Here is a 23,269-nt window from a genome sequence, read left to right on the forward strand (position 1 = left end):
TGGATCTGAATGTTGGTAACTGGGTGGGTCTTTGGTGTTTGGGATATAGAGGATGTGATCAACTAGCAATGGAACCATGCCAATTGGTTTTTTGTTTAGGGCTTGTAAGTTCAGAGGATATGTGTGGTACGTTGGCAGGGATCATGGCTTGTGAAGATCGAGTTTGTGATTATGCTTCGGGTAAAACAATAGAGTGAGAGTGTGTGACCGAATGGTCTTTACGAAGAATTTGTTGTCGTACATCAGTAAGACTGAGATGCATCGTCAAGTCGGCGGTTGTAGGCAAATGTATCGCTAGAAGTCGATGATGGGCTAAGGGTAAGTAGGGACTGGCAGTTGGTATCTCATTGGCATGGAGGGTAACTATACGCCATATAGGCACACTGGTATTGTCTGTCGAACAAGTTTCATAACATTGCCGCTTTCATATGCTATTGAAAGAGCAGACCAGATAGAAAAATTTGTAAGTTCCGTGAAACCCACGCCATGAACCAATCCGTATCCCATTTTTGCTTGCACCTTGATTCTCCCACTTTCTCCACGCTTAGATCGTTGTCTCGTACGCAATAGGGGCGATGCTCTCGGGAACGTTGTCAGAGAAGCTGACGACCCTGGAGTCGCGGGGTGCGGCGGGCTGGCGCTTCAAGTGCTGGTGGACACCCTCGGCCTTGGCCTTCTGGGTCTTTGCGTAGTTCTCCTTCACACGCCTGAGGAAGTCCTCACGGGAGCGGGAGAGACGGACGTGCTCGATGCGGACGTTGATGCGCTTCTCCATGTATCGGTTGCCGACCTGCTTGTAGCTGCCCGCCGTTAGTACTTTTTTTTCCGGCTATTTCCTCAGTGGATAACGTACAGGATGACACCAACAGCGGACTTGGTGACGTTGTAGATGACACCAGTCTTTCCGTGGTAGACCTTGTAGGGCATACCCTTCTGAACGGCACCTGTTCCCTTGTAAGTCCATCATCTCCAAATTTCGGTTTCCAAAGCGAGTGTTTCCATACCGTTGGCGACGACGTCCACGATGTCACCGACCTTGTACTGGCGGAGGTAGGTCGAGAGAGGGATCTGGAGACATATTCGTATCAATTTTTTCTCTTGCGCAGGGCATCGTGAAAACTCACCATTCCCTTCTTCTTGAAGTCCCTCGAGAAGCTGCCATGGCCGTCAGTATAACCTTGCCGACGTGCAAAGATCTGTAGGAATCAACTCACGCATAGCGCGTACCCGCGCGGAGACCAGCTGCGTGACCCATTGCGAATGTGTGTGAACGTGGGAATTGGTGGTGTTGATGGCGTCGTTGAAAGTGCGCTTGAGAGGGAAGTGTTGGTGTGGGCTTCGAGGTTGAGGATCAAATTGCCATTGGTCGGTAAGCGAGCGACGCCAAGACTGAAAACCCACCGCGCCCCGTGCAAGAAGTCCAAATTCTCACGAACTTCACAACGTCCTCTTCTTGTTCGACAGCGACCACACACAACTGCTGGATTTGCCTACTAACCACGCAAAACAGCATCCTGTAAGTCTTCATCCTTCAAAATACAATTCCTCATTGCATCTCACATCACCTGCGACACGGCTGCATAAAGGTACTCGCGTGCCTGGATAGTGGTCGCTTGTTCAACGGTGTTATGAGCTGTGCAACATCCAACACTCCGCACAATTTTTAAACATTCAATTTTGCTAACTTCAATTCTTCTCCTCAGTCAACATGACGATCCGCTCGTACTCCAAGACCTACAGGTCGCCTCGTCGTCCTTTCGAATCCGCTCGTTTGTGAGTAGATACTGTCCCACAGACCACTTTGCAGGAGCTTGCTCCGCATATGTCTTGGACATCCGACTGATATTGTAAAAGGGACACTGAGCTTAAGCTCGTCGGCGAGTATGGACTCCGCAACAAGCGTGAGGTCTGGCGCGTCCAGTTGACCTTGTCCAAGATCCGTCGTGCTGCCCGGTAAGTTTTCCCACATACTGCGATGTAAAATTGGAGATGGAGATGGAGGAAGCAGTATGCTAACTTACGATATAGTCTTCTTCTTACTCTCGACGAGAAGGACCCCAAGCGCCTCTTCGAGGGTAACGCCCTCATTCGCCGTCTCGTCCGTGTCGGTGTCCTCGACGAGTCCCGCATGAAGCTCGATTACGTCTTGGCCCTCAAGATTGAGGATTTCTTGGAGCGTCGTCTTCAGACTTGCGTCTACAAGCTCGGCCTTGCCAAGTCTATCCACCACGCCCGTGTCCTCATCCGCCAGCGTCACATCCGGTATGTTTGCACCACCATGTTGATTGAGTGAGCATAGACTAACAAGTCGTCACAGTGTTGGAAAGCAGATCGTCAACGTCCCCTCTTTCGTTGTCCGTCTCGACTCCCAGAAGCACATTGACTTCGCTCTCAGCTCGCCCTTCGGTGGAGGCCGCCCCGGCCGTGTCCGAAGAAAGAAGGCCAAGGCCGCCGCCGGTGGTGATGGCGAGGATGGTGGTGACGAGGACGAGGAGTAGATCATACGCCCAAAAGCATGACGATCAACATCAACAATTTTGGAGTACCTGGGTTATTCATGACGGGATGATTTTCCGGGGCGGGCAAAACGGGCTCCGACGAAAAATGGGGAATATCCAGCATGCGCGTTTCATTAGGTGGATGAGGTTCACATACCCAGTGTGTAAAATGCCTTTCCATACCAAAGAAAATATTCAATTGCAATCCAAGTCTCCACTGTCTCTGCCCCTCACGTCGTGACTCGCTTAAACTTTTCGAAATACTGTATGACTTATCAAAGTATCCTAATCATTGGTCAATTGGAAACTTCTTTTCTTGATATTGATCATATGTCCACCCCACACACAGCGCCGCTGGTCTCAGGTATCACTTCACTTAGCAACAAATACATACATATGCATTGGTAGTGTTGCACTTATTTATGAACTGATTTCGTATATTCATTGATTCTTCTTAATTTCCAATCCCCCTGAGCGGAGTCCTAAAATGCCAAAAGTGTCCATGCTATGCAACCAACACTCTATACACCCCAACCCTATGCTTATGTACTAACTCAGAATCGAAAAGAAAAACACCATCCGACACGTCTAATACCCCCCAATAGAATCATCGGTATATAGCCTCGTAGCCGGCGCAGGTCTCTTCAAACCTTCTGCCTTCTGCCTCGCCTCTTGCATGATCCAAAGCCCACTGCTGGTCCCCAGTCTCGTAGCGCCCGCCTCGAGCATCTGCGTCGCCGCCTCGAGCGACCTGACGCCTCCGCTCGCCTTGACCTGCATCTTTCTTCCGCGGACGGGGCTCCCGCCGTTGCTCTTCTGCTTCGTGGAGAGGTACTCCGCCGCGGCAACCATGAGCTGCACGTCCTCGAGCTTCGCGCCGGGGCCATTGAAGCCGGTGGACGTCTTGATGAAGTCGAAGTTCGCTGCGGCGGCCAGGTGGGATGCGGCGAGGATCTGGGCGGAGTTGAGCTGGGAGGTTTCGAGGATGAGCTTAAGGACAGTGGGGGACGGGCAGAGGGAGCGGATGCTGGCGAGCTCGCGGTAGATGGCGCTGTAGTCGGGTATCTCGTCTTCTTCTGGGTTGGGGGTGTTGCCGCCGGAGCTGGAGACCGAATAAGGCCCCTGGCTGGGGGTGTTGCCGCTCTGCGGCTTTGCGTTGGCTTCTGTGTTCTTCCATGTGATTGTGTCGGCGGTGGAGTCGCGCTTGTGGTTGGAGGGCTTGGGGGTCGGGTTGTGCTTGGTGAGGAGGCTGTGGTTTAGGACGACGTCGAGTTCGGCGGCGCCGGCCTTGACGGCCGCGCGGGCTTCGCGGAGCTTCTCGTAGGTGTCTTGCGTGCCTTCGTGAAAGCCGACGACGCAGGCTACGACGACGGGGGAGCCTTTGAGGTTGGAGACACAGCGGGAGACGTAGTTGAGGCGGACGCAGACGCTCTGTAGTGGGTGGTTAGTCAATTGATACAACAATTGATGTAGCAGAATGTAGCGACCGGAATGCAGTGAATTGAAAGAATAGCAGTAATAAAGTGCAAGACTCTGGAACATGCAATATACCGATAAGGAGGAAAGAAAATGCATACCTTGAATCCCTCAGTCCTAGCCTCAGAGCACAAATCGTCAATCTGCTTGCTCGTCGCATCCAGCTTCAACACGGTATGATCGACCGTCTCCGCGAGATCCTTCGTCCCCTCCCTCGTCGTGACATCGGGCACTCCATACTTCCTGCTCTTATCCGCCGCCACCTTCTTCTGCGTCTCCGCGATCTGCTTCGCCCACTCCTCGTTCGTGTATCGATCCGTCATGATCTCGACGTTTCCGAGCTCAGCGTCGAGCGCAGGATTGGCAGCGAGGAAGTCACGGACGAGAGTCTCTGACTCTGTCGGAGAGGTAGTGGTAGTGGGATTCGAGGAAGCCATTATTGGGTGAGATTATAATAGAGCCGCGGCGCGCGATTGGAAGAGATGGAATGTGCGCAACGCAAGTGCGATGAGTAAAAGCTAATGACGTCGTGGTGGCTTGAATGAGGAAAAAACCAATGATTCGATGGTAGTCTGTGCCGCGGGTTCGTGCGGATGGACTGGACGGCAAGGGGGGCTTCGGTGGAAAGGAGGGAGATATTGGGAACGATCGTGAAGTCCAAATGTCTTTATTTTTGTTTATGTACGTTTCTAGAACTTAAAAGTATCGGCGACCCCCGCCCCGCAGCAGTCGTTGCAGGCTGTCATGCGACATGCAGGAAACAAAACGTGCAGCAACCCCGAGGGGCATTTTTGAGTTTAATCAAATCAATCAATCGACTGGCATGGAATCAGTGCCGTTGATCGTTAGCCGTCCGAGCAGCCAAGCCAGGTTTCCATTTGTTCCTTCTGCAACAGGCTAAGTGTCGAAGATGTCACGATTCTGATTTTCACCCTAGCTTCCCACCTAGCCCTGACGGAGCGGTGAAAATCCGTATGGGGGAATCCTAAGAGCCAGATGTCACATTAAGCAATTCTTTGCACAGTCGCTGTACGCGGTGGTCACGGCAGTACATAGTGTTCAGTATATTCAAGTTGCTTTTGAAGTGTTTCATTTTACATAGGACCGCTTTGCACGCGGAAAAGGTATCCTCGATCGCAACCGGTCCTCGCGCTAGGCGATTAACCTAGAGCTCTGAGATGCTAATCTCGCCTGCCACATGCATATATAGAAAGCTGTGTGAAAGGCATGCCAAACGTAGGAAAACATATCAAGGAGATAGAACGGTCATGATCAACGCTAGATATCCGGAACTCCCGTGAACGCTTTTGGCTGAACTCGATTGGAAAGATCCCTCTTCTATCCGCATTCGAGTCGATCGGTATTTCGATGAGAATCACATCTCCCATCTCATCATGGGTCGTAAACCGTCAGTCCTCCATCGTCATCGTCCCCAATTGATCGTTTACTTCCTTCGGAAAGAGCAGCCCTCGGTCAATCTTGCCTTGCCACCAGTTGGCTGGCACCTAATCAAACAATTAGCCTCGGTCCCATGTCGTACATCAAACTGATAATCCAGGAATCCACAAAAGACTTACAGGACCTGTGAGCAGCCCTGGCAGACGACGACTGTGTTGGCGTGCGAGAAGACGGTGGTGATTGTGAAGCAGCCGGGGCACTTGACGTCCATGAAGAAAGAGCGAGGAGCGGGGACGAGGGTCTTGAGCTTGTGCTTGCGGGCCTCAGATTGAGGGGTGGGGTTGAGGAGATCGACTGCGAGAACCTATTGATCGTACTGGTCAGTCGACGTATTTCTATTGTTGAATTGCGGGTGCATCATGTTGTGTCGTGTGCAAGGTGCGGTGGTGAGGTTGGCACTAGTCGAACTTTTCGTGGCAAATTCGACACTGTCGTGTGTGCTTCCAACAACACAGCTCTGCGGCGACGATGCGGTCCGGGGTGGGTGTACTCACCATGTTGTCGGATTATGGAGAGTTTATTGATTGAATTTGAGTCCGAGTGGAGTTGTCTGGAGATGGAATTCGCGTGAGGATGGAGGGTCGAAAGGGAGGGGCTCGAGTTAGTTGAAGATGAGGAGGAGGAGTTAGTCGTCCTTTCCGCGGCGCCCCAATTGAAGGTTTGTGGCCTTGGCATTTCCACAGCACGGACCAACAGAACTTCCCTTCCATGACATTCATCCATTCACACAGCAATCCTTTGACTTTACTCCGTACATCATTCCTACTCACTTTTGGTCTTGATGAGTCAAACATCCACGCCAATTCCAGGCAGCATCCAAGAATTGTCTCTCAAACAACAGAGCGGCAAATTATAGAGACATCCGAATCCCATCATGCGAAGCTCTTCATCCCACTTTTTCGAAAGAGAAGGACGGCAATTGGCCATGAAATGCACCAGTGTTTAACGCACTTGTTACGGGACTGGCAAATCAGGGACTGGCACTACTCGTTCTTCGTGAAAAGCTAACATCCACCTCGCCTTGTTCTGCCTAGCCTAGCCCCCAGACCTGGAATATTCGAGAGCATGCACCGGAGTAGAGCGACAGTTGCTGATCTGGGATCCCGCTCTGAGCCAATCTAGTCCATGGTAAACACTGATTTGGTATGCTCAGTCCATTTGCAGAGAGTCTCTTTCAAGCTGCTCCAAATCATTAGAACGTAAAGTCCATGAGGGGGTTATAGATGAACAGGCAAGATGCATAGTCTGTGTATGGTTCGTTGCACGTGTATGCTGTGTGTACCCGTGACTATGAGATCGTCTCGTGGCAATCATACAATTCCAAAGGCCCAGACCAGGAAATTGGCCAACAGTCGACGGTTTGAGAATGATCTCGTCATTAGAGACTTCCAATATAGTTAAGCAGTGCAATAATAGGAGCTGTGACTCATAGATTCATGATCCCAAGATATCAGTTTCAACAAAGCAAACATGCATTAGATCAAGATATATATATCATGCACTTCTACGAGGCAAGCGTACAATGACAACGTAGCAAATGTTTTGCAAGTCATGAAAGAAGAAAGGAAACAAATATAGCTGGATGAGCTTCTCAAAAATGTTATGCACAGAGAATACAAAAGAGAGGTGACGGAGAGATGACAAGCAGCTAAAGCAAGATCCATGCGTACTGTCGACGCGACGCGAATCCAAACAAGGGTAATCTATAATCAGAAGAGGAAGAGCCAACTGTTGAACAACCCAACTCCTGTCCGCTCGAAGCAAGCCCCTGAATAGGCACTGGGTCTGCCCCTGCATAACTTGCGTGGGCTATGGTGAAAAGTCGAACAATCCGCGAGGTCTACACATGCAAAAGAATTGTCCCGAGGCCATAAGAGCTTCCCGTGGAGGGCAATACTGAAGACGGTAACGCTATGTTTCCAAATTCCGACACCAGCAAAGATTGTCCCCAGAAATTAGCGGAGAATAAAGCGCCGGTTATTGAGATGAGGGCGAGATGAGAGAAATGAATAATTGAAAGGGAGCCGCTTAGAAGAGGAGAGAACGAGGTATCAAGGTAGTAGTCGAAAGGATGAGAGATATAGAGGAGCCGTTTACATGACAGAGCAACCGTCGCTCTTGTCCTTGCCGTTCTTGACGGAGAGAGCAACGCGAGCTGCCTCGGTGAATGCTTCGTTAACGCCTCGGTTCTTCATGGCGGAGCACTCTATAGGACTATCAGTACAATTCAGACATCTGGAGGGTGTGATCGCATACCAAGGTATCGTAGAGCCTTGATCTTCTCAGCCACGCGAAGGCCTTCATCATAGTTGATCAAAGTCTTCTCTGGTTGTGGCTCATCCTCTTCCGCATCGTCTCGTTTTCGGAGATCGCACTTCAATGCAACCAAAACGAGCTTGACACCTGGGCAGTTCTCGGCGATCTCGCCAACCCATTTGGTTTCTACGTTCTCCAATGAATCGGGCGAGTCAACCTGTGGTACCATGTCAGCGGATGGTCGCTAGGATGAGCAAGAAGAGCGCGTACGCTGAAGCAAAGCATGATGGCGTGTGTATCATCGTATGAAAGCGAGCGTAATCGGTCGAATTCTTCCTGTCCAGCCGTGTCCCACAGGCTCAATTCCACGTGTGTATTGTCGATATAGATGTCTACGATTTTGGTTAAGATGTTGGTTTTCCTGAAGCGGATGATTCATATGGATTTGACGAACCATGGACATAGTTTTCTGTATGTCTGTTAGCAATTACTCTTCTCGTCTAGAGTGCGATGCGGCTTACCGAATACCGTAGGCTCACTTGAGAGGATCAGAGTCAACTCAACGTCATTGAACACGCACTTGCGACGACTTACTATACGGTGGGGAAATATCTGGAACCCAAAGAATCAGTACTGGACATTCGAGAACTCTATTTCGAGTGAATCAAACACATACCCCCTTGTAAACACGTTCAATAGCGATGTCTTGCCGCATGCGCCATCGCCGCTGGGTAAAGAATAGTCAGCCTACGTCTGTCGCAAATCGATCCAAGACCGCATGGCCTATCGCCTCCACACCAGCGTGCCCACAGATACTTCAGACGTACAGAAGGACTAGCTTGCGCTGCACAGACTTCGTTCCACCACAGAGCGGCATCGTGAAGATATGGGTAGTTGCGGCGATCGATGTATCGTCTCGGCTTGGGGATGGTTCAAGTACGAAGGTTTAGGTGGTACCGGGCGCGGGTCTGTCGTTGACGAAGGGATGACGAGCGGAGCAGCGAGAGTCGTACGGGGCAGAGATGGCGGCTGAAGGGTTTAAGGATGGTGATGAAGTCGGAAAGGCGTCTAGAGCTGGCTGGGAGAGGTTGCTGAGGGAGTGGATTAAGAGACCAGAGCCCACGTTAAGCCTGATTGGGCAGGACGCTTTCGCCTCTCCACCACGACTCCGCTGCCGAAACGCAGACATGGCGCAGTCTCTATGGTCACTAGGGGAGATGATGCCGAGTTAGGAGGGGAGATCTCTCCGTTGAGAATGTTCATGAGAACTTGGAGGTCTCGACTGCGAGAATTGTAGATACGCTGGTACGAGAGGAGAGCAGAAAGATTCTGTGTTGTTTACCTCCACACCTTTGCCCGGACCAAATATTGCTAAGGTACCAGACAACATCACTGCAAGGTGCTGAATAACTACGAGGTATCTAGGTAGGTATCTACTCGAGGCATTGGCATGCGCTGTGCTGCATCATCCAAGCTAGGCACTTCGTAGAATTCGAGACTTAAATCGACCAAGCGAGCCATGCAACGCTGACGAAAAAGAAGCGCCGAATCATGAAATGTATCCTGAGAACTCTTCCTGTTGCGATCGGCAGATGGTGAATTACAGCAATACGAGTTGAGCATTTGTTAGAGTAGCGATCTTTCATGCGCTGCTTTCGTCCACTCCCTAAACCTGATTCATGAACCTCGCAACGGCTGCCGCCCAATGTTGTTGTGGTCTACGGGCCCTACAGGTACCTGTGCGAACGTCATTGATTTTGTAGACACGACTCATGACAGTGGCAGTTCGGCTGGGAGTACTCCGTACTGAGACAGCAGACCTCGTAGCATTGTTGTATTGTTACCATGCGCACCCATCATACACGTGGAACTGCACTTCCAATTCGTTTTCTAGAATTTCTCATTGCATCGATAGTTACCTTTAGGAAAGTTTTAAGATGACTACTATGATGTTCTAGATCCCAATGCGAGCGCTGGGCGAAGTACGGTTCCTATTTTTCACGGTTGCAGGCCGATAGTACGAGGTCTTGTACCAGCCTTTTAAAAGAATACCAATATGCATTCTCAACACTTAGCAGTCTCATGAAACTTGACTAACAGGAATGGAAGACAATTTCAAGGGTGTGCTTCGTGGTGCTTCACATGAGTATTCTGATTGCTTCCTAATTGGGTTAGACCAAAATGCCAAGCCCCCAGATCTAGGAGCGGGGTGCCTGCGCTACCCTACCCGCATCATCGCAGCCTACTGCCTACCCTAGATAACGAAGCTCAAACAACTCTCTACCACAGCTCTACCAGATATCCAATTGACTTCGCTCTGTAGCTTTAAGCTCACTCATACCCTCTTTGACTTCATCGCCCACCGAAAGACTTTATCATTACAGAGTATCCCGCCACACCGCCACCATGTCGGACGACGACGATTTCATGCAAGACTCCGACCAGGAGGAGTAAGCTCAAACCTCCAAATAAGTGTTCAGCAATCTGACACAGTAACACAGCTATGACTTCGAATACGAAGACGATGACGAGGAACAAGGTGGTGACGTCGACATCGAAAATAAATACTACAACGCAAAGCAGCTCAAAGCGGAGGACCCAGAGTCAGCTATAGATGAATTTCTGGGAGTCCCCTCACTGGAAGAGGAGAAGGGGGATTGGTACGGACACGAATCTCATACAGAACTGGACCGGTAAAGCTTACTGTGTGGCAGGGGATTCAAGGGCCTCAAACAGGCCATCAAGCTGGAGTTCAAGCTTGGACGCTACGAGCAGGTCGGAACCCTCATACAGTGCCGAGGGCTGGGACACCTGCTGACTCTGACAACAGGCCGTAGAGCATTTCAAGGAACTACTCACATATGTCAAATCGGCCGTGACGCGAAATTATTCCGAGAAATCGATCAACAACATGCTCGATTTCATCGAGAAGGCTGCGGAAGATGCCGAGGCATACAGTTGCATGGAGAAGTTCTACGCCCTGACGCTCGATACCTTCCAGAGTACGAACAATGAGCGGCTCTGGCTCAAAACGAACATCAAGCTTGCACGGCTGTGGTTGGACAGAAAGGACTACCGGCAGCTGACCGAAAAGGTTCGAGAGTTGCACAAGGCGTGCCAGAAAGAGGATGGAACAGATGATCCGAGCAAAGGAACGTATTCATTGGAGGTTTATTCTTTGGAAATTCTCATGTACGCTGAAACTAGGAACAACAAGCGCCTGAAGGTCAGTCCCAACAACCGGATCTCGTCCCTCTTGCATGTTGTAGTAACTCACGGACCCACAGGCGCTATACCAACGAGCACTGAAGGTGCGTTCGGCCGTTCCACATCCCAAGATCATGGGCATCATCCGAGAATGTGGTGGCAAGATGCACATGAGCGAAGGTAAGCAAGGACGAGATTGGAACGATGATAGCAAGATTCGAGGCATGACCATTTGACTAATGACTCTTTGGCACACAGAGAACTGGAAGGGGGCGCAGAGCGACTTCTTCGAGAGTTTCCGTAATTACGACGAGGCGGGATCACTGCAGAGGATCCAGGTGCTGAAGTATCTGGTTCTCGCGACCATGCTGTCGGGTTCGGACATCAACCCCTTCGACTCCCAGGAGACGAAACCGTACCAGAACGACCCTCGTATCTCCACCATGACCGACCTGGTCAATGCTTACCAGAGGGAAGACATCCACGAGTATGAGAAGATCCTGCAAAACAACCGAGACCTCCTCCAGGACCCATTCATAGCGGAGAACATTGACGAGGTGACCCGGAATGTGCGAACCAAGGCCATCATCAAGCTCGTAGCGCCCTACACACGGTTCACATTAGCCTTCATCTCGAAACAGCTCAAAATCTCCCTAGCTGAGGTCCAGGAGATTGTGGGTTTCTTGATCGTGGACGAGCGCCTTCGCGGGAAGATCAACCAGCAGACTGGTACGGTCGAGATCGAGAGTAGTACCGACAAGGATCGGGTGCAGGCAGTCAAGGAGTGGAGCAAGGCGATTGGATCTTTGTGGGCCACGGTCCTTAACGAGGGAGATGGCTTCAAGTCCGACGAGAGTGGTACGGGAGGCTTCTCGTCCAATGGACCTGGCGAAGGCGGGGGAATGGGTGGAGCGCAGAGACCTTGGGGAAGCAACATGGGCAGTCTTGCGGGAAAGAATGGACGGCCGAAGGGTAAGGGTCTACCGGGACGATTGCCGGGCGGTGGGATTAAAGGATGACTTGCAGAGGCCCGCTAGGTACGACGGATGGCTGAACAGTGAAGAGTACGAGTATGGATAGGAGGGCCACGGGACGCTGCTGTTCCACGATACCGTCACTCAGGACAGGCCTAAGCCAGAAGAATTGAAACATGCGGCGAGGTTGCTCAGAACGAGAGGGAGACTTGTGGACACTGTATTGGTGCAACCGGTAGCACAGGACAAAGATGTTTTTTATTTCCTTTTTCCCTCTCCATCGGAAAGGCAAAACCCACAGGACCGGCGTCCCATTGGGAAATAGACTCATGGACTGGAGCACGGAAATGTTCGGGGTGCTGGGCGAGCAAGCTGGTACCTACACCGGTTGTTGCCACAGTGGGCAAGTAGCAAGTCACGAAATCTAAGCAGAGCAATGCAAAGCACGCAGGCAGGCAGGGCAGGTAGCCATGCAAGCAATCAAGCAGAGTCAAAGTATTGTATGTATGTAACCTGGCCTCGTCCTATATGTTTTCTTTTCTTTCCATTGCAACCCAGCCAAAGGGAATGGAGACCGATTGCGCGGCCAGCCAGGTCAGGAAGGCAAGCAAGCCCACCCCATTGTGGATTCAGCCATCATCATCTCTTCCCCCTCCCGGCTAGCAGATCAGTGATTCCATCGAGATGAAGTGAGATCGTACCTACATGACCCAGCTATGGCGAGGTGGGCGAACGGTGAGTGGTTGCTATGGTGGTGGTGACATTTTGAACTTGAACTTACGGTGTGGTATGTACTATAGACGATTCCCATATTTTTCTTTTCTTTTTATGCTGCCTCTTGGGAGGAAGGGGGTTGGTGCTACCATCATATTCATACCCGTGACCATCACCATCTTCATCACCACGACGGATTGGGTGCCATGAACGATGCATGGAGTAAACTATGTGCATTTTCAAGAGTACCCAACATCACAACTACATACATGCATAGACATACACACCCACACACATAACCCATCACAGAGATCCAGCGAGAGATGACGCCCATCCACCGTCCACCCGTCCCCTGACTGGCCGGCTAACCCATCCACCATACCCTTACCCACCCTCCCCACCAGAATAGAACACATGCAGGCAATCAGAGCCGCCCGCGGAAGCGGCAACTCATCCAGCGGCTGTCTGAGACGATGTACGGCGACGGCGGCGGCGGTGGTGGTGGAGGGGTAAAAGTATGTATGTATGTATGGGAATAGACGAGTTGGGAAAAAGCAATGGTTGAGCTCAGCACATGTCTGAATCCCTTACGTTGACGTTGGTTTGTTTTGGTTATATGAGGGGGGAGGGGAGGGGAGGTACTAGGAGGAGAGGAGAAGAGAGGATGGTGAATGCGAATGTGAACATAGGAACCGCTGGTTTAGAATTTACTGTTCGTGATTTTGGATATGGAAGACTGAGAAGAATGGTACGAGTAGGTGGTTTGTGTTTGATCTACCCTTTCTCTGCCATGGCATGTACCTGGGTCTTGGGAGGGGAGGGGAGGGATCGGTTGCCAGCGTGGGGGGTTGGATCGAGAGAGGGAGGAAAAGGGAATTGCAATTGACGTAAATATGTCTAGATACAGATGTAGCTATCTATCTGATGTACGGAGTATCTATCTAGTTTGAGGAGTTGGATGAGCATTTGGTTTGTTCTGTACGGTATGGTAGGCATTGTATGAGATGATTTCCTATGATGTGATATTTATTGAATTGTATGATATGTTACGGACCACGTATGCAAAGAAGACTGACTGACCATAGCCATCGCGGAAGCAGAGAGAATACTCCGAAGAGCGAGAGGGGGGTAGACCGTAGGTTACTTTTCCACGCATGCCGTGTCGGCGCCACAAAGGTTGAGGACGAATCATGCCTCTTCACGGGCTCACGGTGGGTTTGGATTTTACCAGGGGGGAAGTGGTGTGTCGGTCTTCTTCAGAAGGGGGAGGAGGGGGAGGCAGGCCTGGATTGCTAGCTATTATTATTTTTTATTCCCATTGGAAACGCGCAATTGGGTGGAGAGTGGTGAAGGTTTGAGTGGTGAGGAGAGAGTGTTGAAGATGTGAGCAGTCATCTTTTCGGCGCCATCGTTGCGAAACGCCGACCACCACCCGCGAACCGCGAATGCTACATGGGTGCTTTGATTGTCCAATGCTCCCCTGTAACTATGTGCATTACAGCGATGACTGTTGCTTCTGCTGCGCGCACTACACTGACCATTCCATACAATTGCACTGTAGTCGAATGAATGGCTGGTGTCCAAAGTTTGTTGCACTTGCAACTGCACGTGTGCCCCTGCTGGGCCCCATTAATACAATTGGGGGATCGGAAATGAACCTTTTGGCGATTATTGGAGATGATGATGATGGTGGTGCCGGGTTTGCATGCATGCAATGCAGGCAATGCAGCAGCGAAAACTGTCTGTTCGATCATGTGGGGAGGGAGTTGCGTATGGGTGATGATATGACGATCATTGTTACGGAGGATTTTCTGGTTCTTCTGGCTACGCATCCGATGGTGCGGGAGGAGATGCGGCAAGGGTGGACTGATTCACTCGTTGCATGTGCGTGTGATTTTGTTCTGTTCAATTGTATGGAGTATGGTGCTGTGTGTTGTGGGTTGATGACGAAAGGAAGGGTATAATTACGGGGTGGAGAGAGCGATATTGTGCTTTTGATATTCTGCATGTTCCCCATTCGTTCGACGCTAGCCAGATGGTTTCCGGCTATCTATGGATGTGATATTGGACGATATGATCTAGTGACCGTTGCAGATGGATGTCGGTTCAGCAGGAGTGACACCTAGGAATCAGGATGAATTGTCCAGCAGACCCGGGATGAAATGGAACCAGCATCGTGGGTACATAGTATGATGATATTAACTCCAGGTACTCCGTGCTTGCGTAGATAATTCGGAGACAACGGAGGCGCCAGTACCTGGCACAGCAGCGTAGACCAGACTAGAGTGGACTATGGGGGTACGGAGGCAGAGTACAAGTGATTAGGAGCATTCACTAGAGTGGTGTAGAGAGCGAGGCGAGGTTGAGGTGCGGCGATATCATCACGCTCGCATGCATCCCATCCACACGCCCCTCCCCCTCCATCCCTCCCTCCCTCCCTCCGCGCGCTGCCGTTGTCGGCGGGCGTTAGAGAGCAATTGACGGGCATACTGACTGCATGGAAAAGCAGATACTTTACAGGCTCGATTGGCGAATTGGCGATTGGAGGGCCTGGGGTGTGGTGGTGGAGGTCTACGCGAAATGGCTGCAGTGCATACTTCGTCCTGTAGTAACTGTGTACCTCCGTACAGCAGGAGAGCCCCCTCCCAGAAATCCACCACCCTGGTTCCCCTTCCCTTTTCCATGAGACCGCACAAGTACTGTACGAGATCCATGACGGTCAAGGGCCTTCGGTAACTCAGCAAAGGAAAGTTTTCTTATTTTCTTTTTGCTGGAGGCCCTACCTAGTTACATACATGGAAGAGAGATCCCGGTAGGCGTGAGGGGAGGGTAGTAACCGGATGGAAGCGCGCCCTGAGAATAGCAGAAAGAGAAAAGAAAAAGGGCCATGGGGGTTAGGCAGGGCAGGGAGGGAGAGGAGAGTACCCAGGAATGCAACTCCCTCTTGTGCGCCGTCGCGCTCAGCAGCATCACCCTCCGGTTTCACTTGGAGGCAGCCCCATCGCTCGATGTGCATGAGGGCGCACCTTAGCATTGACTGAGATGGAATCGGTGCCTCTTTTCCAAGCTTGCGGTGCAACAAAGAGTTGGTCGTTTCAATCCCGCCAGGATGGCAAAGGAGGGCCTAGGGGGGTCAGGACGACCAGGACGACACAGGACCAGATGATGGTGGTCGGTGGAGTGGAGGTGGTAGTAGTGGAGGTCATGAAGGTTCATGGTGGTGGTGGTGCAGACTGTGCCTTTCGTTCGTGCCTGGATGGGTAACTATCTTGTACGGAGTAGCATCAAGTGGTCAATAAAATAGCCATGGCAAGCCAGCCCCGTCAAAGTTCTTGTGGCAGATCGCGCGCATAGATCTATTCCTCTCTCTCTCCCCTTCTGTCCACCTGGTATCCACACCCCGGTATCCCTCTGGTTCTCTTCGTTCTCTTAGGTTTGTTATATCGGCATTGGCCCTCCACACAAGCACAAGCACACGCACACACACCTCTACGACTACTACCTAGGTTCTATTCTATACTACTCCATACACCCCCTCCACTCCCGTCCCCTCCCTACGCTACGCTACCACCCCCTGGACGAACCAAAAGGGTGGGTATCACAGCAACCGACTACACAGTACGACTCGCAGGCCAAACGACGACACAAGCTCAGACAGACACGGGGGGGCTTTTGAGTGAAGTGTAAGTGTGTGGTTCTGGCTTTTCGCCAACCCGCGGCTGTGGATCTGCTCTTGGACACAGCGTGTGCCCGCGTACATGCTGATAAAAAGGACGTATGGTCCTCGTCACCCTTTCGGTTGGATTCTTGCCTTGAGGTTTGAATTGACTTGACATACTACTGGTCGATTGGTTCGTTGATCCATTGACTGAGTGGTTGGCCCTTCGATTTGACTTGATTGATTGATTGATTGATTGATTGACTTGATCATTGAGACGTCATCTTCCTTTCTTACCTTCTATCTGATCGATTGATCGATCGTTTGTTTGTTCACCTGGCTGTCTGTCTGTTCTACTTCGACGAGGAACATACAGTGTTTGAGTATACCGATTCGATACTGTACCGCGTTCAGAGAGAGAGAAAGGGAGAGACAAGTACCTGTGCTTGGGAGCGTGAGAGAGGATTGAAGGAAGAAAGGGAAAGGAGAGCATTGGTAGACGGGATCCCTATTCGCTTGCTTCCTTACCTCGCTTGCTTCGACAAGCAATCCGACCAATCTCGAGCATACGTTTCCGCATACGCATACGCGGACGCCATACACATACATTCGCACCAACATACGACATACATACATACGCAGTCCGAACGATATCCTACCTACGAACTAATCTTGACCTCGTAGGCCAAGTACCTCGGCTTCCGTTTGCTTACCTTTGAGGTTTGCGAGGTGTTTGCGCTTCCGTGGAGCCTCCTTGCCGAGCACCAAGGGGGAAGCATCCACAATCAATCAATCAATCACTCCCCTCCCCAGGGTAGTCTGCAGGGTACGGTACGGGACACGGGTACAAGACTCGCGAACGACAACGAAAAAAAAGTGGACGTATCAGGGACCATTTCGATTTATTGTACTGGGAGGGGTTTGCGTATGTGTGTGTGTGTATGCGGCATCTCCGAGTCGGACACAACAGGATACAGGATATAGACGCACAACGCGCCTGTAACGTCGACGCTCGATCATTCGTTGACGGACCCGGAGCATTACACCGGTGGCTCTGACCTGTCTCATTGCCCAGCTGTGCGCCTGTGTCGGAGTTTGTCTACCGTCCTGTAGGATAGTCGGAGGTGACGACGACTTGCGACTACGAACGGACGAGGGAGGAGATTGGTTGGCGATTGATCTTCAGGAAAGGTTGAGTGGTTGTTGAGGTTGTTTGTGGTAGTGGTATCCATTCGACGATCACGACTCCTACTGGACTACTGCTACTACTACTAAGACTGCGACAACAATTGCGACCAGGAGTCACGACCAAGAGTACGATTAGGAGTACAGGCGACGACAGGCGACATGAGTCGACAAGCAGCAATGGTCATGAGTAGTGGCGGTGGTAGTGGTAGTATTGGTGGTATTGGTGGTATCGGTGGTGGTGGAGTAGGTTACCAGCATTATGGGGTTGTTGGACAGGGTCAGCATGGACACGGACATGGACTTGGGCATGGGATTCTTCCATTCGACAACAACATTGGCCACGGTCTTCACTCCGCTCACGGCCATATCCCCCTTCACAACCACACTCACACTCACCCTCACCATAACCCTCATGTCCATCATCATACTAATCACAACTTACACACCCACGCCCACGCTCAGAGTCAAGCCCAGGCTCAAGCCCAGGCACTCGCCCACGCTCAATCCCACGCCCACTCGGCATCCCTACACCACGGCCATATTAGCCACAGCCAAGGCCAAGGGCATGTGCAAGGGTTACTAGGAACGCCATCCACGCCAGGGACATCAACAACGACCGCGGTAACTGGCAATGGTAGTGGTGGAATATTAGCGGGAGGATTGGGAATGGGTATGGGGATGGGAATGGGACAGAGTGATCATTTTGGTACTCATTCTCTTAATTCTGCTACCAATACTACACATAATAGTAGTATTCAACAGCAACAGCACCAGCAACAGCAGCACCAACAAGCCGGGTCGCTTGCCGGCTCCTCGACGGCGGCGGCGGCGGCGGCGACGGCGCTTGTGGGAGGTGGGACTGGCAGCGGCGGCGGCGGCGGCGGAGGGTCGTCGCTTCCTCTCTACCGTTCACCTTCCCAACATCAACATCAACAGCATCAACAGCATCAACTCCACCAGCAACATCAACAACACCAGCAGCAGCAGCAGCAGCAACAACAACAACAACAACAACAACAATTGCAACTTCAACAACAATTCAACCAATCCCTAACCCATTCCCATTCACATTCACAACCGCAAACGCAACCACAATCGCATGCGCAAACAAACCGACAACTTACATCCACAACCAATCCCTCGCAGCAGCAGCAGCAGCACCTCCAGCAGCAGCAACATACCCGCTTGATCGGCCAGTCTGCTGCTAGCACCAGAAAGTCCGGCCCCTCCTCTTCTTCCTCAATTACTACAACTTCCTCTCCCACTCCCACTCCCACTTCCCCTTCCGCTTCTTCTTCCTTTTCCATCGCCACCGCCGCTTACCACAGTAACAGTAACAATCACAACGGCGACAATCTCGACCTCAATATCCACACCATGGATATGCCTTCGGACGAGGAATATGCCCAACTCCAGAAGTTGTCGGATGATTACCAACCTGAAGCCACCGTAAGTGATCCCTCTACTCATCCGTATACACACATTCCCTCTCGACATGTAGTTATCCATCCACCACATTTGCATTTATTCCCTTCGTGGAGGCCCCAGACTCCTTCCTATTTGATGGTCATGTCATCATGTCATTATATCCTCTTCGACTCATACTCTTCACTCTACTCTTTCCTCCCCTCTTCCCTCCTCTACTACGCTTCTCTTCATTCTCGTCTTTAATTGTCTCTTGTCGTCGCTCGCTCTCCACCTCTCCGTGTCTTTCTTGTCGCCCCTCCATCCCTCTCTGCTCAAAATAAATCATCCTCATCACCACCACAACATTGTATACTGACATGCACAACCAAATCAGGGTCCACTCGTGGGTGAGCGCCAGAGCAGTAGCGCAATCACGACGGAATATGCCAATGCAGACCTCGTCTACAGGATAAAAACTGCCGCATTGCCCCAGAAGTACGCCTACTTCCGCACTTGCCGCGGCGATGGCCATTGTGGTTGGCGAGGTAAGTACCAACCGAGACTGCACCCTTTGCACCTTCCCTCCCCTTGATATCAATATCAACATCAACAACACCGTCAATCGTCCATCATTCAAATCTCTCCGTCCTCCTACTAACCCATCCATCCAGCAATCGCATTCACCTACTTCGAGGCTTTGCTCCGCGCTGGCGACGTGAACAAGTTCGACGAAGAACTATGTCGCCTGCAATCCATGGGCAACTTGCTCGTTGTCGCCGGCTTCCAAGAGGACCTCATCGAAGACTTCCGTGACGAAGCATTGGACCTGCTGCGAAGATTGGCCGCTTCCGAACGCTCAATGGACGGCACTTCTGCCGACCTGCTCCTCCAGACCTTCAATGATTATGGCGCCTCAATGTCGATAATCACGTACTTCAAGGTAAGTACCCACCCCACTCACAGTTGTGCGCCTCGAAATTCATCGTGCTAATCGTGCTCAAAGCTCCTCGCCAGCGCATGGATCCAGTCGAATCCCGATGACTTCGTGGGCTTCCTGCTCGACTGTCCTGACATTAAGACATACTGTCAGCAAAATATCGAAGCGGCAGGTTGCGAAATCGAAAACGTCTCCATGGCCGCATTGGCTGAAGTACTGGTCAAACCAGCAGGCTTCGGCCTCGAGGTACTCTACTTGGATCGCTCTCCCGGCAGTGAGATCAACAATACCTTCTGCATTGAGCCAACCAACCAAGATGGTGTCCCCGTGCAAAATGCACCCATCCTACGATTGCTCTACCGACCGTAAGCCTCGTGAACCGTTCATTTACATCCATTGCACGATGCTAACGAACCACAGTGGACATTACGACATCCTCTACCGGGCCGATGACTTTCCATCTCCCGTCCCGCAGCCGCCTTTGCAGGTCGCTCTCGCAGGTTACACGGACGAGTTTGTTCCAATGTCCTCTAATCTATCCGAGGTTATGACCATGATTCCTGGCATGTTTCCCACAGGGTTAGGCCAGCGGTGGCCATCCGTCTCGTACTACGATAGCCCAGACCCCGCACCGCAACCTCAAATTGCATCTGTGCCCACCTACGTGCCTGCCCCAACGCCGGCAGCACCAGTCGTAGCCTCGCACCATGACTTCGTGCATTCCATCCACCCTAATCACGTGGACCATCACCAGCCGCCGAGCCTCCACAACATTCAGCTGGAACCGCCTGTGACCCTCCCGATACATCACGCGCCCCCGCCTGCGCCGCCAATCAGTATAGAGAGAACCCCCTCGATGTCCATTGAGCGAGGCGGGCCGTTCAGGCCATCTATGTACGAGCTCGAGCCAGGCTTCGGTTCAGGACAGGTGCATCCATCGCCATTCCAAACGTCGATTTTCCGCAAGTACGTAGCACAGCACCATCCTTTTCCCCCACCAATGCATGCTCAGGAATTCGTTTGCTGACAAACAATCATAGCTCTCATTACAATACAGCACACTTTATGAATCCAGAATTCCAACCCGAGGAATGGTCGCCGGATTCAGAGTACGCTACCGGCAATCGAGGCAGACACAAGTCGACTTCTTCGTAGAATTGTCTCCTCGCGTTTCCTACGATTATGACCTTACACGTGCTTTCACGGAGGCTTCTTGCGCAACACTTCCCATCACGAGCGTGGCGTTCATCGATTTGAATGTTTGCTGCTTCTAATTGCATCACCTGTCCGATATGCCTCGGACCATTGCCATGAATTTAACGATGATACCATTGCTAATCCCTTTTCGGACCTTTCGATATTTGTTACCTCTACCTATCATAAAATTTCATAGCCTTTCCAATCGTGCTACTTGCAACCTCTCGTTCCATTTCATTGTCATTTTACTTTCAACATCGATACGGCGGATACTCTCGACTTTACTGCGACCAGACTGTTTCGCGCCGCGAGGACGAACGACCGTTACGACCAACAAAGACTATCGACCTCAGGGTGCCAACGTTACTTAGAGTTGATCATAGTTATTCGCGCTTACACTCCCCTTTTTGGACCGCCCGGACCGTTTTAAACCCCATCTAATCGGATCGAACATCGAACCCCATCTCCTACTCTTCTGTCACAATATTAGGTAATCACTGCGGTGTGCCTTATCGCCTCCGAGTTCCACTTTCCTCCGACTGCTATTCGATCCGCTACTCTTGTTCTCGTCGACTTTCCCCAGAATATAGGCTTCGTGCAGACAAGCACCGAATGCTGGATATACCCTTTCCTATGATCATTACTTGCAAACTGCGAGCGAGACTTTGCTATGGGTTGTTTGGCGCAGGTTTGGCGCAATGGATTGGATCACGATATTCTTGGCTGCAATGTTTTCGATGCCGCTGGGCGATGAGAAAAGGACTACATGGATATGCACTGGCTGCTGGAGGCAGTATCGTTGAGGCGCCGGAACGTTCATCTCGAGAGGAGAGGTTGGTTCACGGTGCCTCAACGGTGGACTCGTCGGATAGATACTAGGCCGCTGCCAGAAAATATAAAATGAGTTATATCACAAATGTTCTTTCCTCTATGTAGTGCGACTCTTGACCTCAGTATGTTCACCCAATGTCCCTATGTTTCGGCGTCAAATCGCTCGCTCTACATGGCAAACAAGCAGCAAGCTACATGTCCCCCACACCCCTCTGTGCCGTTTCCCCTCGAGTCCAGCGAGGCTGACTTTCGTGTGTCCCACCATGACCGACCGCAAAAGCCGCAGCCGCATATCGCACTTCGTACGGCACCCACTCCCCCCTTTCCCCTCGACCGAGTGCGAGAGAACCCCAAGCCTGACTCAAGCCAACGTTACATGCACCCCATGCCCATCGACACACGAACCGGTGGGCATGAGCGCGGCTCGCGCATCTAACCCTCCATTGTCCACCCCCTCCTCCCCCTTGCTCTCCCCTTGCGCCACTCCCTCATCGCAAAACCAGGATTTCGGTCAAAGACACGGTACGGTGGTAGGGTGGGTGGGGATCTGTGTCAGATTGTGAGATCGATTCAGATTCTCTTGCCGTTTCCTGTTCCCGTTCCCGTAGAGCTCAAATTAGGTGTTTCTTCGGTGTGAGGGTTAGAGGGAGAATGGGTAAGGAGGGTATCATCAACGGGATGGTTACGGGGATGGATGCTTGGATCGTGTGTTTGTTTGTTTGATGACGTGAATCTGGGAGGGTGAGATGAGATGAGATGTGTATGGAGAGCGAGGGGGGTTTCGTTTGTTGACTTGTTTTATCACTTGATTGATTTACTATGGTATGGAAGTATGTGTAGATGTACATGCATGCACCGTACGGCGTGTGAATGGTGCATACTCCGTTGTCCATAGTGTAGTTTTCACTTACCTTGGAGCTCTCCCCAGACATTCACATACACCCACTTCCACAGTTACAAGCAGCAACATAGCCAGAAACCCGACAAACACCAAACACCAACGACAGAGCACACACATGCACACGTACTTTCGTATCTACCCCGCCTCACTCTTCCTCTGTTTAGATTTGCTTTCTCTTTTATCGGTTTCGTGTAGCGTGGGGCAGGCTCTCTCTGGTCCCATGTTCCCTCCCTCCGTCCCCTCCTGCTCTTCCTTGGCCGTTCTGGGTGTTTGGTACACAGTGGGTAGCTTTAGGCAGGTTTAGCCAAACGCACGACCTCCGTCCGGTTCTTAAGACCCATTTCTTACTACTGCTGCCGGTGTTGCTGTCGTGTAAATCTAACAACCATCTATCGGCTGTGGTGTCTTGTGTGCGTGTGTGTGCGTACATAGTTCGAAAACGGCATAGTCCCGTGTGCCACGGTGGTACGAAATGTTACGAGGGGTTGAGGTTAGTGGTATGCTGTGTTCTGCAGCGTGCGTCTGCAGGAGTGCGTTTTGCTCTACTTGGCACTTGTGGTTTGTTTG

At 51.4% G+C, this 23,269-nt stretch overlaps 8 protein-coding genes across 8 annotated transcripts; 4 read left to right on the top strand and 4 right to left on the bottom strand.

The window, feature by feature from the left end:
• Positions 1-544: 544 nt before the first annotated feature.
• BU24DRAFT_339639 (uncharacterized protein) lies at positions 545-1,255 on the bottom strand (the record flags this gene model as incomplete). Its single annotated transcript, XM_033523193.1, has 5 exons — positions 545-800; positions 854-944; positions 1,005-1,068; positions 1,125-1,155; positions 1,215-1,255. The coding sequence occupies 5 exons, from the start codon at positions 1,253-1,255 to the stop codon at positions 545-547; spliced, it is 483 nt and encodes a 160-aa protein (XP_033390663.1).
• A 204-nt stretch (positions 1,256-1,459) lies between these two features.
• Positions 1,460-2,878, top strand: BU24DRAFT_417970 (40S ribosomal protein S9). The gene is made up of 5 exons (XM_033526857.1): positions 1,460-1,516; positions 1,704-1,773; positions 1,855-1,953; positions 2,029-2,262; positions 2,318-2,878. Exons 2-5 carry the CDS (start codon positions 1,709-1,711, stop codon positions 2,496-2,498), a joined length of 579 nt encoding a protein of 192 aa, XP_033390664.1. The 5' UTR covers positions 1,460-1,516; positions 1,704-1,708; the 3' UTR covers positions 2,499-2,878.
• A 54-nt stretch (positions 2,879-2,932) lies between these two features.
• BU24DRAFT_417972 (aldolase) lies at positions 2,933-4,810 on the bottom strand. The gene is made up of 2 exons (XM_033526858.1): positions 4,076-4,810; positions 2,933-3,929 (listed from the first exon to the last, which is right to left on the bottom strand). The coding sequence occupies exons 1-2, from the start codon at positions 4,409-4,411 to the stop codon at positions 3,087-3,089; spliced, it is 1,179 nt and encodes a 392-aa protein (XP_033390665.1). The 5' UTR covers positions 4,412-4,810; the 3' UTR covers positions 2,933-3,086.
• A 197-nt stretch (positions 4,811-5,007) lies between these two features.
• On the bottom strand, positions 5,008-5,953 carry BU24DRAFT_417973 (uncharacterized protein). The gene is made up of 3 exons (XM_033526859.1): positions 5,927-5,953; positions 5,552-5,736; positions 5,008-5,479 (listed from the first exon to the last, which is right to left on the bottom strand). The coding sequence occupies exons 1-3, from the start codon at positions 5,927-5,929 to the stop codon at positions 5,419-5,421; spliced, it is 249 nt and encodes an 82-aa protein (XP_033390666.1). The 5' UTR covers positions 5,930-5,953; the 3' UTR covers positions 5,008-5,418.
• A 1,424-nt stretch (positions 5,954-7,377) lies between these two features.
• Positions 7,378-8,825, bottom strand: BU24DRAFT_43129 (rho3 protein-like protein). Its single transcript, XM_033529860.1, has 8 exons — positions 8,516-8,825; positions 8,365-8,415; positions 8,283-8,300; positions 8,210-8,226; positions 8,143-8,157; positions 7,959-8,080; positions 7,689-7,905; positions 7,378-7,638 (listed from the first exon to the last, which is right to left on the bottom strand). Exons 1-8 carry the CDS (start codon positions 8,563-8,565, stop codon positions 7,526-7,528), a joined length of 603 nt encoding a protein of 200 aa, XP_033390667.1. The 5' UTR covers positions 8,566-8,825; the 3' UTR covers positions 7,378-7,525.
• Positions 8,826-9,930: 1,105 nt separating this feature from the next.
• Positions 9,931-12,110, top strand: BU24DRAFT_43208 (PCI-domain-containing protein). Its single transcript, XM_033529906.1, has 6 exons — positions 9,931-10,138; positions 10,190-10,348; positions 10,403-10,463; positions 10,519-10,914; positions 10,976-11,075; positions 11,154-12,110. Exons 1-6 carry the CDS (start codon positions 10,095-10,097, stop codon positions 11,912-11,914), a joined length of 1,521 nt encoding a protein of 506 aa, XP_033390668.1. The 5' UTR covers positions 9,931-10,094; the 3' UTR covers positions 11,915-12,110.
• Positions 12,111-17,673: 5,563 nt separating this feature from the next.
• BU24DRAFT_417983 (uncharacterized protein) lies at positions 17,674-18,158 on the top strand. Its single transcript, XM_033526860.1, has one exon. The coding sequence runs from the start codon at positions 17,713-17,715 to the stop codon at positions 18,010-18,012; it is 300 nt and encodes a 99-aa protein (XP_033390669.1). The 5' UTR covers positions 17,674-17,712; the 3' UTR covers positions 18,013-18,158.
• A 654-nt stretch (positions 18,159-18,812) lies between these two features.
• BU24DRAFT_337168 (cysteine proteinase) lies at positions 18,813-20,928 on the top strand (the record flags this gene model as incomplete). The annotated part of the gene is made up of 6 exons (XM_033523081.1): positions 18,813-18,878; positions 19,231-19,381; positions 19,508-19,776; positions 19,840-20,138; positions 20,194-20,739; positions 20,814-20,928. 6 exons carry the CDS (start codon positions 18,813-18,815, stop codon positions 20,926-20,928), a joined length of 1,446 nt encoding a protein of 481 aa, XP_033390670.1.
• Positions 20,929-23,269: the final 2,341 nt, after the last annotated feature.

The sequence above is a fragment of the Aaosphaeria arxii genome (assembly GCF_010015735.1).
Source record: "Aaosphaeria arxii CBS 175.79 unplaced genomic scaffold BU24scaffold_1, whole genome shotgun sequence".
Lineage (NCBI taxonomy): Eukaryota > Fungi > Ascomycota > Dothideomycetes > Pleosporales > Aaosphaeria > Aaosphaeria arxii.

What these genes read in the sequence shown, in the direction of transcription:
- BU24DRAFT_417970 (XM_033526857.1), top strand. Translation starts at nt 1,709, where the DNA reads ATGACGATCCGCTCGTACTCCAAGACCTACAGGTCGCCTCGTCGTCCT. An exon ending in CCTTTCGAATCCGCTCGTTT is followed by an intron (nt 1,774 to 1,854) that starts GTGAGTAGATAC and finishes ATATTGTAAAAG; the next exon opens with GGACACTGAGCTTAAGCTCG. An exon ending in ATCCGCCAGCGTCACATCCG is followed by an intron (nt 2,263 to 2,317) that starts GTATGTTTGCAC and finishes AAGTCGTCACAG; the next exon opens with TGTTGGAAAGCAGATCGTCA.
- BU24DRAFT_417972 (XM_033526858.1), bottom strand. Translation starts at nt 4,411, where the DNA reads ATGGCTTCCTCGAATCCCACTACCACTACCTCTCCGACAGAGTCAGAG. An exon ending in CTAGGACTGAGGGATTCAAG is followed by an intron (nt 3,930 to 4,075) that starts GTATGCATTTTC and finishes CACCCACTACAG; the next exon opens with AGCGTCTGCGTCCGCCTCAA.
- BU24DRAFT_417973 (XM_033526859.1), bottom strand. An exon ending in CAGGGCTGCTCACAGGTCCT is followed by an intron (nt 5,480 to 5,551) that starts GTAAGTCTTTTG and finishes TTGTTTGATTAG; the next exon opens with GTGCCAGCCAACTGGTGGCA.
- BU24DRAFT_43129 (XM_033529860.1), bottom strand. Translation starts at nt 8,565, where the DNA reads ATGCCGCTCTGTGGTGGAACGAAGTCTGTGCAGCGCAAGCTAGTCCTT. An exon ending in CAGCGCAAGCTAGTCCTTCT is followed by an intron (nt 8,416 to 8,515) that starts GTACGTCTGAAG and finishes TTCTTTACCCAG; the next exon opens with CGGCGATGGCGCATGCGGCA. An exon ending in CCATCATGCTTTGCTTCAGC is followed by an intron (nt 7,906 to 7,958) that starts GTACGCGCTCTT and finishes ATGGTACCACAG; the next exon opens with GTTGACTCGCCCGATTCATT.
- BU24DRAFT_43208 (XM_033529906.1), top strand. Translation starts at nt 10,095, where the DNA reads ATGTCGGACGACGACGATTTCATGCAAGACTCCGACCAGGAGGA. An exon ending in CAAGACTCCGACCAGGAGGA is followed by an intron (nt 10,139 to 10,189) that starts GTAAGCTCAAAC and finishes ACAGTAACACAG; the next exon opens with CTATGACTTCGAATACGAAG. An exon ending in CAAGATGCACATGAGCGAAG is followed by an intron (nt 11,076 to 11,153) that starts GTAAGCAAGGAC and finishes TTTGGCACACAG; the next exon opens with AGAACTGGAAGGGGGCGCAG.
- BU24DRAFT_417983 (XM_033526860.1), top strand. Translation starts at nt 17,713, where the DNA reads ATGGACACGGACATGGACTTGGGCATGGGATTCTTCCATTCGACAACA.